General features: G+C 32.2%; 1 protein-coding gene across 1 annotated transcript in view; it reads left to right on the top strand.

The window, feature by feature from the left end:
• Positions 1-20,709, top strand: part of LOC129219139 (bridge-like lipid transfer protein family member 1) — a 222,328-nt gene that overhangs the window by 97,594 nt on the left and 104,025 nt on the right. The window contains 9 exon segments of the mRNA XM_054853459.1: positions 444-2,434; positions 5,465-5,667; positions 5,988-6,228; positions 7,321-7,539; positions 11,168-11,357; positions 15,852-15,941; positions 16,016-16,267; positions 17,131-17,256; positions 19,328-19,445. Coding sequence (XP_054709434.1) covers positions 444-2,434; positions 5,465-5,667; positions 5,988-6,228; positions 7,321-7,539; positions 11,168-11,357; positions 15,852-15,941; positions 16,016-16,267; positions 17,131-17,256; positions 19,328-19,445 — 3,430 coding nt within the window.

The raw sequence follows: 20,709 nt of genomic DNA, 5'->3' as shown, positions 1-20,709 counted from the left end.
CAATATTTCATAATTCCGACTGAAGGAGTTAACCTAAGACTGTGAGTACTTTTACGTTCACACATTCGTAGCGTTTCAATACTTTTTATACTCATATTTTCTTACTTTTAGGTAATTTTAGTTGATTTCCCTTAAAAGAATATTACTGATTTAATGAAACATTTCAAATGTACATGAGTATGTCTTGCACCTGAAGCATTTTTAAATGAACAAGGTCATTCAAATGAACAGGTAAAAGGAATTTACGATCCTCTGATGAATAGATTGTTAAAAAAACGACATTGTCCATCTCTAGTTTAAAATAAAAACTGCTATGCTAGTGTAAGAGTGTTGAGCTTAGTTTAGTTTTGCTCTTTAGTGATTTTTATTCTATTTTTATTACTTATTTGTATTGTTTTTTTTATGTATAAAAGATCTTGGGGCTTATCTTCTATTTTTTACAGAGCAAATACTTTTCTACAAAACTGTCACCTTTGGCCAAAACTCTTCAAGAAGATCCATCTTGTCAACTTCTCATGGTGTTAAGAAGATACCTGAAGCAAGTGGAGGTTGAAACTGCCGAAGAAAATCTACAAATTGAATATGTTCCTCAAACAGCAACTTTATATCGTGGACTTATTGCCTTGAGCAGACAGTGGAAAAATGTTTTGTACATGCCCTTCCTTGTTGAACAAAACATTAGGTTTCGCAAAAATATGAGACCTTTAAATTTATCCATGTCTGCACCAAAAATAGATGCCATGCTTTCTTGTCCTATTGAAAATGATAAATTATCTGTTGATGAATGTGAAGTTACTGATGAAACTACTAATTTATTGATAGCAGAAGGAGGCTCTTTAACAGTTGGTCAAGGAATGAAGTTATTTACCTCTGCAAATTCTCCTCCACTGAAATCTTATTCCAGCCCAGAATCAGGTTCACATTCAAGTAGCAGTCAACAAGAAATTACTGAAGAGGCTGTAAGTAGTGGTTCAGGAGCATATAAAAGCAAGAAAAAACTTCCAAGTTATCCTCCTCGAACCTCAAGAGCTAGTGTAGCTTTTCCCCTTTTAGGGGGACCTCTTGATTCTCCTGGACGTTATGCTGGAGGCATGAACGGCAAAAGCAATGGTTTTGTTTTACAACAATATGGTGTGAATACTGTTTCAAAATTCAAAAGGAACGACAGTAGGGAAAGTTTGAAATCTACTACTTGGAGTTTATCTAGTATAGAACCAAACCTGCATTCATCTACTTTTGGAACACCACAGAAAGATTTTCTTAATGGTGATACAGATCAAATAGGAGAAGATTTGTACAACTGGATGGCAAGACAACAGGATTATATTCGGAAAACAAATAATCAGAGAAGAATTGAACATACTCAGATTGATTCGAAAAAGAGTGCTTTTGCTATTGATAATATTTATGAGTCTGAAATACCAAAATCAATGACAGGTGTTGTTAACTTTGCTCCTTTGAGCATTCAACTTGCAGATGCTCATGTAATATTCCAACCTCTTCTAAATAGCATAGGTGTACCTAACCAGTCCACTTCTGCTTCATTTAGTATATTATTTGGTCCTAAAATAAGCGTTTCATGTACTGTAGAGTTGTTGAAAATTGATATTGTTGAATCTGAATACCAAAGCAATGTGCGTCAAAAGAAAAAAACTAGCCGAAAACAAGCCAGTACTCATGGAAAATTCTTTATTGATACAAGCATGGATACTCCTACATTTATATGTGATAAATTTTCTTTAGAAATGGAACTTAGAGAAACATACCATGAAAAGCATGATAGCTTAAGCAATGATACTCTTCTTACTACTCCTCTTTTTCTTATGTCCAATAGCTCAAAGTATTCAACTGTTATAAATTTCACAATTGATATAAATTTTGTAGCTCAACAAGTTAATATGCCATTACTTCGCCTTTTGCATCAGTTTTCAACTATGTACGAAAATATTAAAGAAACTAGGCTAGAACTGAAAGCAAATAGACCAAACTCATTTAAAGAGAGCATGAAAAATGAGAAAAAAGGTTTTTCACCATCTGAAAGTCAAACAGGAAGTTACCATCTCAATTCTTCCAGACCACAAGAAACAAAATTCAATTCTCCAACTCCAACACCGACGAAATCCTCTTCAGTTGGGGTTGCCAGTCTAGCTGCTGGAATTCGTCGACCTCATACACTCTCTCAACGATTAAGAGCCAGTACTAAAGGTTATACAAATCTGCAAGATCTTACTTCCAAGGAGGAACGGTCATGTAGTCCCCTTAGTTTCACTTTAAGTGAATCTGTCGCTATTGATATTCCTGATAATGGCTCTGTTCCAGCTTCAGAACATACACTGTTGGAGGGAAAAGAGTTGCAACCTCGTTGCTGGAGAACAATGTTCTATTTGTTGGATCTTTATGATACTATGCCAGAGCCAAAAACAGTCAATGAAAGGTTTGTTTATCTTTATAGCTCCAATTCACAGCACCCTTTGAATAATTAAAATTTCTTTGCTGCACCCCAGTCTTTCTCTACTATATATTCATATATGGGTCATTCTTCAAAAAGTGTAACTTTTCTGTCATACGCCTTTTACAGTAAAAACTTTAAGGAACAATTCATTTAACAATGATTTCAAATTTCATCAAAAATATATCTATTTAAAACTGCCAACAATTTTTCAATACTAATTTTTATTTTAGTATATTTTTGGTTCATAACATGTGAATTCTCACCTCCGTGGCATGTCACACACCTTGTGTGACTGTTTATAATGCTTAATACAAATACAAATACAAATACAAAAGTGACGACCAGCAACAGGCTCTGGGCCCAGCTAGACTGGTCCTAGTCAATTTACAATCCCCAGTGAAGATCAATGGCCCTCTTAAAACTGTCTACTTCTTTGCTCATTACCACCTCTTCCGGTAAGCTGTTCCAAGGTTCCACTACCCTGCTAAAATAATAAATTTTTCTAATATCCATGTTAGCCTGAGATTTAAATAGCTTAAAACAATGACCCCTTGTCCTGTTTTCAGTGCTAAACTTTAGCCCCGTAACATCTTTCGTTTTAATAAATTTAAACAGCTGAATCATGTCCCCTCCGTCTCTTCTTTGCTCAAGACTGTACATTTTTAGCCTTCTAAGCCTGGAATCATAATCTAAGTGGGAAAGTCCACTTATTAGCCTTGTAGCCCGCCTTTGAACCCTTTCCAATACATTAATGTCTTTCTTAAGATAAGGAGACCAAAACTGAACAGCATACTCCAAATGGGGTCTTACCAAACTTCTATATGAGGGCAGAAGAACTTCTTTAGATTTATTTGAAATAGATCTATTGATAAACCCAAGCATCTTATTGGCTTTGTTGCTAGCAATGCTGCACTGTTGGCTAAACTTTAAATCCTGACTTATTAGGACCCCCAGATCAGTAACTTTGTCTGCCTGACTAATGACTGAACCTTGCAAATAATAACTTGTACACTTATTTCCATGCCCTAAATGTAGCACTTGACATTTCCCAACATTAACAGCCATACCCCATTTATCAGCCCACTCCGTAATATGATCTAGATCCTCTTGCAGCTGATTTGCTTGTTCTTCATTTTCTACAGTCCCCATAACTTTGACATCATCAGCAAAACAATTCATGTTCCCAGAAATATTTTTGTGAATATCGTTCATAAAGACAATGAACAAAACAGGCCCTAACACTGATCCTTGAGGAACCCCGCTTAAGACCTCACTCCAATTAGAATAATTTCCCCTTACAACTACTCTTTGTTTCCTTCCGGTCAGCCAATTTTTTACCCAAATGAAAGTTTTCCCTCCTAATAACTTGTTTAATTAATAGTATATACTTATTTATTTATTATTCCTTTCACAAGTGTCTCAAATACTAATTGTTTAAGAATATTTAATTTTTTAATATTGTATTTTAGTTTGTTTTAGTAGGACAAGGAGTCATGTCACACAATAAATTCTCACTTCCATTACATAAACACAAAATGTCTTTCCTCATTAACACATGGCAGTAATGACATCAAATTTTATTTTCCATAATGCAAAGGAGTCCCCTTGTTTATTGCTTTAAAAACTTAATGTTGTTATTCTGACTTCTCACCTCTGTTAACTTGAATTTCAGAGATGTAAATTAATTTAAAAAATAAGTGAACATGTTTTCATATGCTCGACATGTGCAGATTGTAGCAATGAAGAAAAATAAAATTTCCCTGAAAATTGTATCTGTAAGGCCTATATTAATGGAGAATTCCTCACCTCTGGGACAGACCTTATCAATATCATTATTTCTGAGGTGAAAAGAAATGATGGAGGGGAAATACATTAATAATAGGCATTCTACCAATATTATAAATTGCTAGTATATTCTCAAATTTACTAAATATTATTTGTTAACATACATTTGAAACTACTAATTACGCTGTACATTATTTAAGAGAGCTTAATATTATATTCCCACTAATCATTAAGATAGCTGATTGTTTGGAACATTAAAAAAACTACTACTTTGATATTATAAATTGGCCTTGATTTTTAAATATTAAAAGTTTTTTTCTTTTTTTATTTCCATAAACAAGGCAATTTTTTTATTCATGAGTAAATTAATTGGAACTTAGCTGGGCCATTGTTTATGGCTACTTCTAGTAGGTAACACTTTCATGTAAGAATGAAAAAAAAAAAAAGCAAAAGGTTTCGAAATTGAAAAATTTGCATTAAAAAGTTACGTTTTCTGGAGAATGACCCATATTGATTCCATGAACGCTTCATGGCTCCTATTGTCTCCTCCTATGGCATACCATGGTGCAGCGGCACCACTTTGGAGACCCCTGTTATAGCTTATTTTGTTCCAAAAATGGGGCTTGTAGTCTGTTAGAACTTATTCTTCATTGTGTCTCAATTCAATCAAGTTTCATAACTAACCCTTGAGAAAAACTCAATAGTATAAAAGAAATGCTATTTCTTTAGAACATAGCACATGCCAAAAAAAAAACTCAGCTCAGTAATACAAGTACTTTGAAAAAAAAAAAAAAACCCTTCAAAACACTCTCTCTTTTTATATTCTATAAACAACAATAATGACTCTTCAGTGTTGCTGAAACATAGTTTAAGTTACATAAGATTAAATATAAGCAAATGATAAATTTAAAAAATGGTGCAATGTACTTTGTCAATCTTTTTCTAATTTTTTCATTGGAACTCTAACCACAAGATGTTTCTGAATAATGTCTTCCCTGATTTGTATTGATTTTCTTTCGAGCAAAATAAACTCAAAGATGAAGTTTGTACATAAATAATAAATTTATCATGATCTGACATCTGAATCCACATTTGATAGGACACCAATCTCACAGTTGATACTACTTTTGATTACATAGTTTTCTTTGCCTGTGAGAGGGTATTTAAAAGGCTTATCTTCCTTAGGAATTTCATTGTCATTAATAAATTATGGTATTTTTCTTTTAGATGCTCTACTGTACATGTATCTCGAGACAAAAAAACTGATGTATCAGAAGAATATAAGGGAAATGGGAAATATGAACCTTTAAAAGAGTTGCATACTGACATTGATGCAACCGATAATGTTACAAGTAATGAGAATGCAGCCAAATCTGAAAAACCTAGCACACCTCAATTACCAAATGACCATTTGAAAGGATTGACTAAAGGTATGTATTAAGATTCCTCCAAGTGGTAAAAAGTTGCTGATTATAGTTGCTCTTCATGTGAATCTAAAAGTTATAACAAGTGATATTGCAGAATGATTTGTAGTAACAGTTTGCAACATGTGAAGAGTAATCAATTTTAAAACTTCGCAGTTGACACATAACTAATTTTAAAAATTTCAGGATCCAAAATCTTAAAAGTAGACACTTTTGTTCATGCATGGAATATCTTTTAACCACAAAGAAAATACTCTTTTATTTATTGTGCAAATAAATTTGCATGAAAATTTGCATTTATTGTAATACATTTATTTTATTTTCAGCTTTAATTGTAAGGGATTGGACCCCTTTGATTGTGTTTGGAGTTGCTACAGTCCATAAAACTCGGTTGTTGGCGATGTTGAGTGGTTTAAAATTAGAAGGAGAATTGAATGGTTTTCATTCAAGTTTAACACACAAGGAAAAAGTTCGTGGGGCAACACGCAAGTGGACTGAATCTTCTCTAGCAAGTCAACTAGGACAAGCAATGGTAGTTGTTTTGGAAGGTGTTCCACCAAATCAGCAGTAAGTAGAAATGTGCTAAGTAGAAGTGCTTTTTGATGGGAAAAATAATTTTCAAGTATTTATTTTTAATCTTACAATTCTTTAGATCTCTTTTCTCACATTATTCTTTACAAGGTTCAACCTTATACTTCCTCTCATTAAGAAGAGATAAAATGGAGGGAGCATAGACTTTCATTTGTGAAGGACAGACTCCAAGTCACGTGATAGATTTTAAAGAAAAGCATTGGAAGAAATCAGGATTCTTTTGCTAGTTTCCTGCAAAACGTATCAAACATTCATCGTTGTTGAGTCACGTGACTTGAGGTCCTTATCCAAGCTTTTGCTTAGCCAATGTTTGGACTTGCTCCCTCCATTTACTAATTCCTGCTCTAAGCTTCCTTTGCCTACATAAGCAGACACTAAGGCTCAAATTTATTGCCTAAAGATGTCCTTATGTTTGCAGTGAATTTCATCAACAGAATATATTGTGTAATTATCAAGATAGTAGTTGTAGTATTGGTATCATTAAAGATAAATATTGCTTCATAGGACTCTGATATTGTATCATTTATTTTCCTTTTTAAAGTATGGAAAATTTTCTTGCCCTCCTTTATTTTTTACCATTACTACAGTAAATACTATTAAGTCTGTATAAAGCCTCATCTCCTCAAGAAACCTTAGGAATTGAATATCTAACAAGGTACTGATTAGTTTAAAATTTTACCAGGAACTCCAGGTTCACTTGGTCTCATCTTCATGTCACTTCAATCAGCAAAGATAATAGTTAAACTATCTATTAGCGTGCTTTTGCTAACTTATGAGTTTTCAGAGGCCCAGAGGATCAAAACCCCTAAATAAACCGCCAGAGGCGGGTTTGAAGCAAATCAGTGCAGGTGGTGAGCAAAGTCTCCTAGTATATTATAAACCCTGTTTTTTTTCTCTTCATGTTTTTGGGAACTCTTAAACATCTGTAAAAAATTATTTCAGAAATAGCTTCTTTTTCAGTTTCAAATTATCATATTGTTGATTCAAGTTGTTTCATGTTGCAGTTTGTAATTTATTTTTCCTTTTCAGCATGCCTTTTTTATTTACAATAATATTTCTTCCTTATAGGACTGTTGTTAAAATGGTGGTGGGCAAGTCTCAGGCTCTTTATTCGAGTCAGAATAAAAAAGGAAAGGACCGAAATTCTGCATTGCTTACTATAGGCCCCATAAATATAGACATACCACAACATCCAGTTGTTCTCCATGGTATGATGACAAGAAGTAGTCGCCAGTTATCAACTACTCTGCAAGAACTGAGAGCTACACGTCAACCACTGAGACCCTGGTATTTTAATTCCTAATTATTATGATAACTTATTTTCTCGTTAAAATCTGAAATTCTTGGATATGCATAAGATTTATTTAATTTTATAATATGCATTTGTCCGTAAACGTTTCGCATAGTTTCAATCTGTTTTACTGACTACAAAGAAGTGTTTGTCCCAACTAATTTCTGAAAAAACAAATTAGTGATTGAAAATAATACTGATATTCCAGTTATAATTTTCTGGTGCAGTAGATAAATTTTAAAGTTAGTAATATGCTTTTGTCTAATTCAAAGTCAAAACATATGTGCAGCAATAAAAATAGCAAAGTTGTTTAAATTATGGCATGTATATAGCACTGAGTGAGCAAAAATAATGGGCCTGATTTTAGAAAATCATATTTTCAAAGCTACGGCATACATTGCAATAAGTGATACATAAATGTAAGGAGGAATGTATCAAGTATTTTTAGTTATAAATGCTCAATGTGTGAGCCTTTTGTTTCACAACAATCGTCCAATATGTAATAAAGTTTGTTTCATCCATCATGTGATTTATTTTTATTGGTTTTGCTAAGGACACATTTTTTCAATACCCAATGCAAAAATACTTCAAACACTTCAAGGATATATTTGTACAGCGTTACAAACCATTGACAGTGGGCAGAGACAGGGAGTGGGGCTTATAAGTGCGGGGGCAAAAATTTTTAGGAAGTTGAATATTAGTTTTAGGCTATCTTGAGTGATTAGGGGGGGGGGCTTCAATGTTCAAACGCAAAAAATGTTTTGGAATTATAGTTTTAAAAATGCCGTTTTAGTACAGTTTTGTCAACGTTTGGGGAAAGGAGAGGAGTTTCCAAGATTGTCCCTGTAATGTTTTTTTAATAAAGTGTAATTATTGATAATTATAATAATAACGAAGAAGTTTGGACTATTCTTTTTAATGTAAGGGTAAAGAAGGCTCTTCCCGGGAAAAATAATCAAACTGATGTCTTAAAGACACAAATTAAAGCCATCTTTAGCAAATTTAGAGCGAGGGAAATGAGGTTCTTACCCAGAAATTTTGCAAAGATTAAAACATTTTTTAAACGACTTATAAAATGTTATTTCAGAATTCTCTTTTACTGACTTAGGAGGAAAGAAAGGGTTCAGAGGGTCTCTCAGCATTTTTTTTTTTTTTTTTGAACTGATGAAATCTTAAGAACTCAGTCTTAAACTTCCTTTGGGGACTTAAGAAAAAGATCTCTGGATTTTTTTTCCTAAATTGTAGTCTTAAAAATGCAGTTTTACGCTATCTAGGGAGATTCTCTTCCTGATTTCCCCCCTCAAACTAGAGTGTTCATAACGCAAATTTAGTTCATCTTTGTATTTAAAGGAAGGAGAGAGTGCGTTCGAGGACTTGCTCCAGAAAATTTTCAAAATTGAAGTTTTAAAACTTCTATTTTAAGCAATATTTGGTGACGTTAATGTACAAGTAATCTCACCCACAATGTTTTGAAATTGAAATCTTAACGTTGAGGCAATCTTTGATGATGAAAAAAGTGCGGGAGCAGTCGCCCCCCCCCCCCCCCCGAATCGCCACCACAGACTGTGGGATACGCTGATGAGTGTGGAACGAATTCGATTACAGGTTGGATGTTGTCGTGTAACAAAAGGCTTCAACATTGAGTACTTGAAGACAATATTCTTTCACATTTAACATTTGTCTAACTGAATTTATTGTGGACTTGGTATATTTATCTTTAAATGCATGTGTCACTTATTATAATATGTGCCAGTAGTTTCGAAAATATTATTTTTTGAGATGGGGTCCATCATTTGTGCTCACTCTCTATAAGTTTTTATCAATGTATTAATTGATCTGTGTTATAGAAAAGTTTTCATTTTTTCTATCTATTGACTTCATTTTAGGGGGAAAAAGCAAGACAGTAGTGTTATCAGAACAATCCAAAGCACTGATTTTTGTTTTATTAGAACAATTTTTAATTTGTTGTTGATGGAATCACTTAGACTAGTAGAATACATACAGACCTTTGCGTCTCTCCTGAAATTTGACATAATGTAATTTGGAGAAAGAAACTACAGCAGACAATATAAAAACCTTAAAGCACCAAATTTTTGATTTAGAGGGTCAGAAGGATGAGAGGCAGCAAAAAAAATATTTTCAACACACAGTCCAGGCTAAACTGGTAGTTACACAAGTGACTGAAACATGGAGGAAAAGAAGTGATACTTAAATTTCTTTTCTAAAGTAAACTATATGAGTCAATATGATTCTTGAAGTTATTCCCTAAGTGCTCTTGTCCTTGAGACTTTTCCTCCTTTTTGTGTTGACGTAGCTTTTCTGGATTTCAACAGTCTGTTTGCTGTATGTTATTTTTCTGTTCACTTGCCATTTCCTGTGGCTCTTGTGAATCTATGTTTTGCACCAGTGATAAAGATTATTTGATTAGCCTTGAAATGGCAAATTGCGAATTTTGTCTCTTAAAGTTTTTTTATTTCAGGGGTCTGACCAGGATTTTTGACAAAGTCCATTTTTCTGAAAAAATCAAATAATTTTGAGAAAAATAAATTATTTTTTTTGAAAAATCAAATAGTTGCATAAAAACCAAAGTAATTTTGCAAAAATTTATTTATTTATTTATTTATTCAGGAAACAAAATTTTAAAAATTTGAGATGATGAAAACAGTATTATTGAAACTTTTATTTGGGTGTTTTCCTTCTTTTCTGTTGAGAACATCATTCTTGCGGATTTTCCCCGTACTCGGGGGGGGGGGGAGGGGGGAGCGACATCGCTCTCTGGGAGATAGGCACCTCTCAAGTATCAATATCTATATGTCATTCTACATTATGTTAAATTTTACTAGAAATGTCATATGTATAGTATTTAAAATGATTGAAACAAAATAATAAAATTCAGGCAGGGGTACAGCAACTTTTAATTTTTTGACCCACCGTACTCTTAAAGAGCACGGAATTTTGTTTTAAACTTATAAATTTCTTGATTTTGATAAAAATATAAAAAGATTTTATTTGTTTTCCTCTTAACAAAGTGTACTAAACATCAAAAATATGAAAAATCCGATTCCCATAGGGGATGCAAAGGGATTGCAATCCTCAAAGTGAAGGATTGCAATCTTTCCTTCTCTTTCAATAAATAATTTTTGAAAAATCCATTTTGGTTTATCAGAATTTTGTGAATGATCCGTTTTTGTTGATCGGATTTTTGTGAAAGGTCCGTTTTGGTTGATCAGATTTTTGTGAAGTGTCCATTAACAGAACCAAATTTAATCTGGCCAGACCCCTGCATTTATTTTTTTAATTATATTGGGCCATTGTGATTCTCACATGACTAGGTGAGGTTACCTTTAATTTATCTGCACCAAGCTGATTTTGCAACTGTAGTCATCTCAATCAATCAATAGCTGTTGAGATGGTAAAATATTTCTCCCTCATTCTGTTAGTATACTTTTTCCATTTTTAATGTGTTCAATTTGTATGCATTACTTACTTATGTAATACTTAATAATTACATGTCTGAGATTTATACAAACAATGAAGTTTATATTTACATAGTTTGTTGCTTATTTGCTTAGAAAATACCTTTTTTTTTGTTCACAGTAGTAATTTTAATCTCAATATTTTTAGCCGGCAAATTGATGAGTATAATACTATGCAAGTGTGTTCACCCCAGCCCCCTTGGGATACACCTATGCAAAATCGCCTCTCAGTTGCTGGACATGATCTGATAAAACCTATCATAATTCAATTCAGTATCATATTGGATAGTTTGACAATTGGAGCTGCAGTGTTACCATCTTTGAGAGCTCAATACCAGGTACTAGTTGCAAATTTTGATTAATCAGAACAATAGGTTGAACAATCCAATACTTCCTGTCAACCTTGCAAACTTTTGTTTTTCATTTAGAAACAAAAATTTCAAGGAGAAAGAATTGTGTGCTCATATATATATATATATATATATATATATATATATATATATTATATTTTTTCTAGACTACGTGTATAAGAATGTTGAATTTTGTAAATTAACTGCAAGATTTAAATTTCTTGGACTTCAAATCATGAGAATAGAAAATCTTTTACGATAATGGATTTAGTATTTAGCTTGGCAAAAAACAACTTAAGTCCCTCATATAGTCAATAATATAAAACTTTCTGACAGTTTGTTTTTTGTCATATTTTGAAAATTTGGCTGGAAATTCTGTTCCAAAGGTAGCCGATTTGAATACAACATAAATTAAAATAAAACTAGATTGGAACAACTTTAATACTTCCTGAAACTAAAATTTAATTGAGCGTATTTTAGTACACTTGAACCTGTTTATCTCAAACCTGCCTATCTTAAAAACCTCTCTATGTTGAAATTTTTGAATTTCACTGTGTCTATGGTATAAGTTCAATATTTTCCCCATGTCTACCTTAAACAAATTTTCCCGAAAATCTCTATATCTTAAATTCCAACTGCCTTTTCCGCATTTGATCCCTAGTGATCTTTATCAATATGAGAACTTGAGAATAAAAACCTTTTTTTTTTTTAATTTTTATATACTAGCCGTCATAGTGTCTTCCAAGTCTTGTGAGACATAGACCCGGGAAAACTATGTACAATGGGCGAATTTTCTAGGAATTTCATCCACTCAGAAACTGAAGGGAAGGTGCAATGTTGATTTGTGAAAAAGTTTTCATAGTTTTATTTTCGAGTCATTGAGAAGTTATTTTATTGTGTTCTCTAGGTTTAGGTCCTTCTATTCTAATCTTTAAATTATTTCGATTGAAAAAGTGTCAACTTTCTTAAAGCAATCATTGAAAGATAGTTTTCATCCTTAAAAGTAAACATGATATTTGTATAACTATTAAAATTAGTAAAATATGTAATCACAATATGCCAACGTTTTGCCATAAAATTATCAGCAATATGAATGCAACAGATTTAATTTGTCCTAATTGCTTATTTTTATAATTTTTATCAAAACCTCTGAATCTCAAAACCTCCATATCTCAAATTTTTCTTCTGTCCTGTGAAGTTTGAGGATGACAAGTTTGACTGTATTTTAAGACGTATTCTTGATTTCTTTAATTCAATCTTATAAGATAATTTTCTTAACAATACATTGGATGCAGAATGAAATGTATAGTATGACTCTCAGCTGATGAATCATTTCATATTACTGACTGTATCTGATTGAACAATTGATGTGCAATAACAACACGTTTTGCAATTATATACCATAGTATTGCAGCATTTTTATTTTTTTTGATTACTTAAAATGCACATAACAGTTTAAAACTTTGATATTTTTGCTGCATGTTTTACAAATTAAGCTATGACAAGCAAATAATATTTTTCAGCATTGATAAGCTATCTCTTAATACAGGGTAGTTAAAATTAAACTGACAGTGCTCAGAGGGTTATGGCTTTGGTTATACTGGACGGATATAAATTAAACTTCAAATACAGTAAAACCTGTGTACAACAATATTGTTGGGACCTAAAAAATATTGTTATAGACAGGTTATCATTATAGACAGTTTGATTATTTATGCTGACATTTTTCTGGGACCAAGGAAAATATCGTTATAGACAGGTTTATTGTTATAGGCGGGTTTCACTGTATATGGTATGCAGATCATGCAGACAAGATTTTTACAAAAAAAACATACTTTGGAATTTTTCCAACAAGAAAAGAAAAGACGACAGTTGAAAAATCAAAGAATAATAAAAAAACTTTTTTTATTTACACTCTTTATGTCCACAATGTGTATAAAGCGTATCACCGTGTTTCAAATCACATTATGAAACATATCTTTATAGATGAAAAAGCACATGGTGTGCAGTGCAAGCTTTCAAGTCCACTCCATTGTTACACCACTTTGATAAACACAATGTTTAAGAGAACCCAAACAACCAGAAGTCACAAAGGTTATAGTCGGTGACCTTGCTGGACAGACAATTGGGGAAACACACGATATGACACTTTTATCAGGAAAGTTAGCATGAATCAATCACACTCATTTCTCAGCTTGAGCAATTGCTCTATCACACAGTGGTGACTAAACAATCAATTTATCTAACCAGAGTGCTGTCGAAGCATTGCACTTATTCTGAAAAACAAACTATATATTTAACCCAAATATCTTTTTGTTCAAAAACATGTTTGCTACAGATGAATGATTTTTTTGAACTATATGTGTTGCCTTCATGCAAAAATAGCATTAGCTACTTGTTGTACACCATATTTGTTTTTCATCTCTCCTGCTATGTTGCATGAGACCATTTACAATGCGGTGGTATGCTTTCAGCATATTGTTTACCGGCAAGGAGTGAACATAGAACACATAAATGGGTAAATAAGTAAAATATTTTGTTATTCATTGATTTTTTAACTCTTATCCTCTTATCCTTTCTGTTTATACCGATAAAGAGTCATGTGGTGGCGAAATTTTGAGTTACATTTGTTTTTTGTTTGCATGGCTTATACAAAATATATTTGACATTTGATATGGATCTTTCCAGTAGAACTGGAGCTATAAGCTTTTGAGTACCGTCAGTTTAATTTTAACCGCCCTATATTGAAAAAAGTAGTGAATTGGAAAAAGATGTCTTCTGGAAGTTCAGTTATCAGCAGACATTTATCCTTGCCAATCCTTGAGAGAGACAAAGATGAAACTTTCCATGGCAACCCCAGAGGTCCCATGTTTTTTTAACTTATGGCTCCCAGAATTCAGGCCTTTTAAAAATGTTTGTTTCTAAAGGAATGGAAGTGTGCATGTTGAGTTACGTACATAAAACTCACTTAATGAAAAAACAAAGTTTTTATGGGAAATAAACAAAGATGATGTTCAAACCACAGCAAACAGTTTTTCCAAATGCAGGTCTTACTTAGCGGGAACTTTTGACAACCTATTGAACTGTGTTGTGAAGCTTAATTCAATTATTTAATTTAGTTCAAGTTGTTTGAATTGTCCAAGTTAAAAAATTCTGTTTATGTTAATGTTTCTTTGTATATGTATATATATACAGCATCAATGCGGGAGAAGGCGAGTGGTGATCCGTCTGAAGTTCCACCCTTCTGGGGTCACACTTGAAATGGATTAAAGAGTTCCTTAAGATATAAACATTAAAATTATCTGAAAAAATCTCCCCCCCCCCCCACATATACTATAAATTATATTTAATTTATCAAATATCAATGTAAATAGAACACAATAATTGCGGAGAGAGGAAGGTAACCTATTTGTCTAGGGCAAAGTTTATATAAAATGTATTCATCATTGGCATCACTTGCCTTTTAGTTATATTGTTGTTACACTGCAGAAATAAAAAAAATATTTCTCAAATTTGTATAAAATACAACAAAATGCAAGTTTTTTTCTGTTTTGGTAGGGGGGAGGGGGGGGGGTGAAACCACAAACTATCTCCCTGAGTGACCCGTGCTAGGAATGCCACTTGTATGTATATATATATATATATATATATATACACACACAAAATTCATATGATACCGTAATTTCGGGTAGATAAGCCACCCTATCATATATGCCGCAGGTGCAATAGTTTACGAACTAAAAACGAAAGTTTATCAGATAAGCTGCTCCATCGTATACGCCTCAGAAGAGCGTATCAAAACATGGCGCCCCTCGCCCTCTATATATCTTTCTTTATAACAACTTTATATGTATGGATGCAATCATTTATTAAAATAAGAACGAAACTGTAACAGCAACTACACTTGTTAATTGATAGAAATGGAGTAAACTTTGTGAAAAAGAAAAAGATTGGAAAACGCTATGGTTACGCAAAAACTTAGTGTTGCCAGATGCATACTTTTACATTTGGTTGGATGAGCAGTTTTCAAATAATTGTGTTTTACTTAGTAGTACATCAAATACTTCTTTCACTTTTATCTTTTTTTTTTTAATTTCATTGAGGCAGCTTAAAACATTACTCAAACAAGTTAGCCAGTCCTCCTGTTTTCAGCCTTGTAAAATGTATGGTACCATCACGAATCTGGCAACATTGGAGAGAACAACAATAGCGAACAACGGTAAAATACGCGCTAGCCACTGATCTCTCGCAGGTTTAAAAGAATGAAAAATTTAGTTAAATGAGAAACCTGTTTCATGGTGCAATGTGAGCTCTACTAGGCGTTTTTCAATGAATTTTAGTATTGCCGCTCGCTTGGGCCGCAGATGTTAAATTTCAACTTGAAAACACATATAAGCCGCAGCTGATCTACCCAAAATTATGGTAGTGTTTTTATATAATTTTAGATATCACGCTCTTATGCTTTATTTGAAATTATTTTAGATGGATCACGTGACTAGTATTGGAGTAACTGGAAGCAAAGCGAAATTTACTGTTGATTTACCGCAGCACACTCTCAGTTTTAACACCAAGGTAAATTTAAGTTTATAACAACACCTTATTTTCATATTCCTTCTGTATTACCCATAACTTACTTTTATTTGCAGGTACAACCATCAGAAGGGAACTTGCCCTCATCAGCAAATGTGGATCTTCCTTTAGTACATATTTCTGCCGAATATATTCAAGATTCTACAACAACAAACACTGTAACAAATAAATTGGAGTCATTTACTGATGGTGTTGTTTTGTGCCAAGGAAGTTATCTGAGTGCTTTAGCTGAAATTGGTTCTTTCGAACACAGTCTAACCACAGATTTGTTGAATCATTTAGTACTTGTGCAAAAAGTTTTTATGAAGGTGAGCTGGATGATAAGTCTTGGATAGCTGTATTGTAGAAATAGCAGTTGCATCAAATCATACTTAATTTTTTACTTTTTAAACAAATGCTGTAAAAAATCTTCATTTTATTTTATTTCTGAGGATTGTTTTGTTAGATTTTTTGGTATCACATTCATTTGGTATTATCACTTTAATATTAAAGTTTTATGCAGTACAACGAAATAATATTTATCTCTATTCTTTATATCTTTCAGTTTTGTTTCTTTTTTGCCACTTTTCTATCTTCATGTGTGTAATTTTCAGGTAATGATACAGATGCTTTTCTGCTTCTTGTGAAAGAAATATTGCATCAGCCATTCACTAAAAAAAACTTTTTCAGTGAATGGTTTTCCCTTTACCACCATGTATAAAATGGGTGTGTTTAGAGCTACTGGTGTGAGTTTTCTTTCTCAACGAAGACAGGATCTCTTCATTACAGAGACAGGATTTTTTTTTTGGCACATAGTCCACCCAATTTTTAAACAGTCTCGATAGTTTTGCGATTTGTTCACAGTAAGTTGTCTAGACTGGTTGCTCCGTTTAATAGTTTTAATTATTATATCAATGTTCCTTGTAGGTGTAATGGGTTAAAATATCATCAGTCTGTGAATGCTTATTACTGCATTGACTCATAATCAGTATAAGCCTAAATTATGCATTTAAAATGTATATTTTTAAAGTCAAAAAAAAAAAAAATGCAAGTTTTAAAAAAGAGAATGATGGAATTTTAACAAATCACATTTAAACACAGTCCAGTCCCTAGGTCATAAATGTAGGATTAAAAACTTTTTCAAAAATATTTATTTTTTACTTATTATTCAACTTGTATAACTGTTTTTTAGGAAGTAAATGAAGTTGTGCAAAAAATGTCTGGTACAGACAAACCTGTCCCTATTTGGGGTGAACTAGATAAATCATCTCGTATTAGACCCAGAAGATTGCTTTTTTCACTTCTTTTAAGATTGAAGGTAAGAAATTATTTTAAACTATCTTTTTTTTAGCAAAATAATGCTCTCATTTTGATCAAAAACCTTATCTCCGGAAATTTATTTTGATCATCCCCCCCCCTCTACATGAGATTTAACATGCATAATATATAGTTTTCATTCTTCAAATTCAGCACTTGTTAAGTGATGAGACTTATGTAATGCAGAAGCTGATTTCTATTACATATGTATTTGAAAAGAAGCAACTGGCATCAGGCTAAATAAAAGTAAGATGGTACATCTTAAATTTGTCAATTCCAAAGAAAATACATTCAAAATTTGTTCACCTCTCATCCTTTTCATATGCTTTAGTTGTAATTTGTGAGTGATTCTTTATACTTATTTCAAAGCTATCACTATTTAAATTTATTTAACTTTCCACTCTATAAATGGCATCTTGCTTTTCAAAAAGAAAAGTTTTTTTTTTTTTTTTTTTGTTCCATAAATATGACAACTGTCCTCTACAAAGTATTTTTCTATAATGTTACAAAGTATTTGGTGGCTTATTCATTAGCCTTTGAGCATATCCTAGTCCACATTAATATGTTTTCAAAAAATTCCCACAAGATGGAAAAATGCATATCCATTGATTGCCATGATGAACATGTTAAATGTCCAATTAAATCCATTTATGACTAAACTGTCATAAATGGTTTCATGACAGTTCATGGTAAAATTTCATATTACTTCACGGTAAAATTTCATGTTTTTTCTCTTAATCCAAAAATAGTTAATTTGAATTCGAAAATCTGTTTTATTACAATACTGTAAAGCCTTTTTAGATCTGACAAACTGCTTAAATTTACCATATGCTGCCGGTACTTGAGTAATTCAGTCCATTGAATCAATATCCTCTTGTTACAGCAACGAGTTGTGTGTTCCAAATGAGGACTTACCTCACTTGAAGCAAAGAGTTGCTTTAATTCAGTGCTCTATAGAGGACAGTTAAAATTATATTCAAGCATTTTATAAATATATCCTCTACCACATCTGTTAACTTGACTTAAAACTAACTTTTCAACTAATTCAAAGCTAAATGATCTGTCCTGCATCCCTCATTTCTAGTCTGTTCTGCTTCATAATATTTTTCAACTTTATTTGTGGATCCAAAATGCAATTCTTTTTTTAGTGAAACCTGCTTATAATGAACATTCATTTAATGATAATTTAGATCTCATAGGCAAAATAAAATATTTTCCAAGAATACTTGTAATAGTATTAAAACTTCATTACTTGTTTTAAACTCTTTTTTTTATTTATTTATTTTATTTATCTTGAATTTAATGAAAAATTGGGGAAACGACTCCCCTTTTTACCAGGATCAAAATAGTTTCAACTTCGTTGAAACCAGAACTCTTCTCCTCTCTCTATATCGCCTCAGTTATTTTCTTTATATTTCTACAAAAAGTGAAAGTCGAAATTTTAAACAGGAGAGAGGCTTGCTTCACACTTTTTCAAATGAATGTTGGATTGTTGTCCAAATGAACTTTTGGATGGTGATAGATTTCTTTAAAGTCTGAAAGAAGAACACATTTTTTAATTTATTCAAATGTGATTTATTAGATAAAAATTTTGAGCAGGTCTACATTTTCATTTCAGTCATTTTAAAAAATAAAATCCTCCTTTCTTTGTCTTCAAACTAAATTTTTGAGTTTGTTGCACATTTCTTAAGACTAATGCTTCTATACCCTTTTTTCATCCTATGTAAAAAAAGAAAAGAAATCACAGAATGTGCTCTCCCTAACGGTATTAGAGACTAATTTGTGAGCTTTGTTTGAGGAAAATTCATTATGAGCATTTTTATGTAAATAGTGAACATTTATGGAAACTTTAGTAAAAGCCTTTGATAGCTTGACTCTTCTAGAAAAACTTTAAATATAGAAAAGGCTCATTTTTTATTTGTTATTTTTGAGTTATCATTTAAGTAAATTTTTGTAATTACCTATTAATGTTTGATAGGTTTTTGTGTTCTCTACTATTAAAATATTGTGATTTCATTTTATATGTTTACATATATTGTTATTGTTCAAATCTAACTATGAGTTTTTTACAGGGTATTCAAATTACTGCTACCACTCCAACTAGTAGTGCTGTGCGCTTGGAAACTGGTGTCGTAGAACTACAACTGTCAAACAGAGTTCAAAACATGTCTTCAAGTTGCCCTTATGCAGGTATTTGTATTTTGCAACTTCTATTATTGCATGCTTAGGAATTGTAAGTTGGTCTGCCTAGATCTGCATTTCTCAACCTTTTGAGATCCACAGACCATTGACAAAAGTTTTCAAAAAAATCGTGGACCTAGGAGGGGTTTAAAAAAAATCAACTCGCAATCAGTTTAAAACGATGAGGTCCTCCCCCATTTTTTTAACAGAAAGTATAAATAAATAAATGAGTAACAGTACTAAAGAACTGTCGCCAAAAGTATTTAAAGGTAAAGATAAGTAATTATTGCAGCATTTATACGTAGGTAAATTCACATTCAAGAACTATTATAGAATGAAAATGATTCACAAAATTTGTGAAAAAAGTATCAGACATTTTTTTATGTTTATTTATTTATTTATTTCAGTTTTTAGTAAGGAGACTTTTTGAAAGTGGTTGAGTAAAAATCTCTGATGACCGGTCATATTTTTCTGTGGACTGAGGAGAGTCCGCCGGAATACCGGTTGGGAATCATTGGTCTAGATTATGTACGCTAAAATAAATGTCTTGAAATTTTAAAATGTTGGACAAGTATTTGCCACAAAAAATTCATTATACATACTGCAATAGAATCGAAATACATTGTTCTGTTTCTCTCTCTGAATTTTAATTAAAAAAAAAAATATCAAGAGAGCAATGCCCTCCCCCCCCCCCCCCAGTGTTTGAAAATACTCATCTGTTATAAGTACAGTCAACTCTTGATAACTCAAAGTCCCAAGGGACCGGCTAAAACATTCAGGTTATTGGTAGTCGAGTTACGAGAAGTTTCCACAACAGTCTCAAGAGTTTGGGACTCGATGAGAACTTCGAGATAAAGGAATGTTCGAGTTATAAGCTTTGAGTTATTGAAATTTGACTGTATTAGCAATTAAGATTATTATTTTTTAATCTTATTTATGTATTAGCAGTCAAAGCTTTGTGCTGACGTATAAGTAAAATAAGGCAACTAAATTAAGTTTTTAAAACAAGTTGAAAACTCATTCAATAGCTGTTTCAAAGCTAGCAAAACGAGACTCATAGTCAGCGCGTAAGAGAATGAATGACAAAAACCCGGTTACTTTAATAGTGTCCAAACAACTGTTTACTGAGCTTTTTTAACTTTTTTTAAATGTTTTTATTTTTACTTTTTTTCATGCTGTCTTATTTTACTCAGTTCTTATTGGCTTGAACCATCTAGTCTGGAACTATGTTTTTATTTTTAGTGCTACTATAAAAGTGTATGGTTTCTCACTG

Source organism: Uloborus diversus, chromosome 3 (genome assembly GCF_026930045.1).
Source record: "Uloborus diversus isolate 005 chromosome 3, Udiv.v.3.1, whole genome shotgun sequence".
Classification (NCBI taxonomy): Eukaryota; Metazoa; Arthropoda; class Arachnida; order Araneae; family Uloboridae; genus Uloborus; species Uloborus diversus.
Note: the sequence above shows the minus strand (reverse complement) of the source record. Positions and strands in the feature narration are given on the sequence as shown.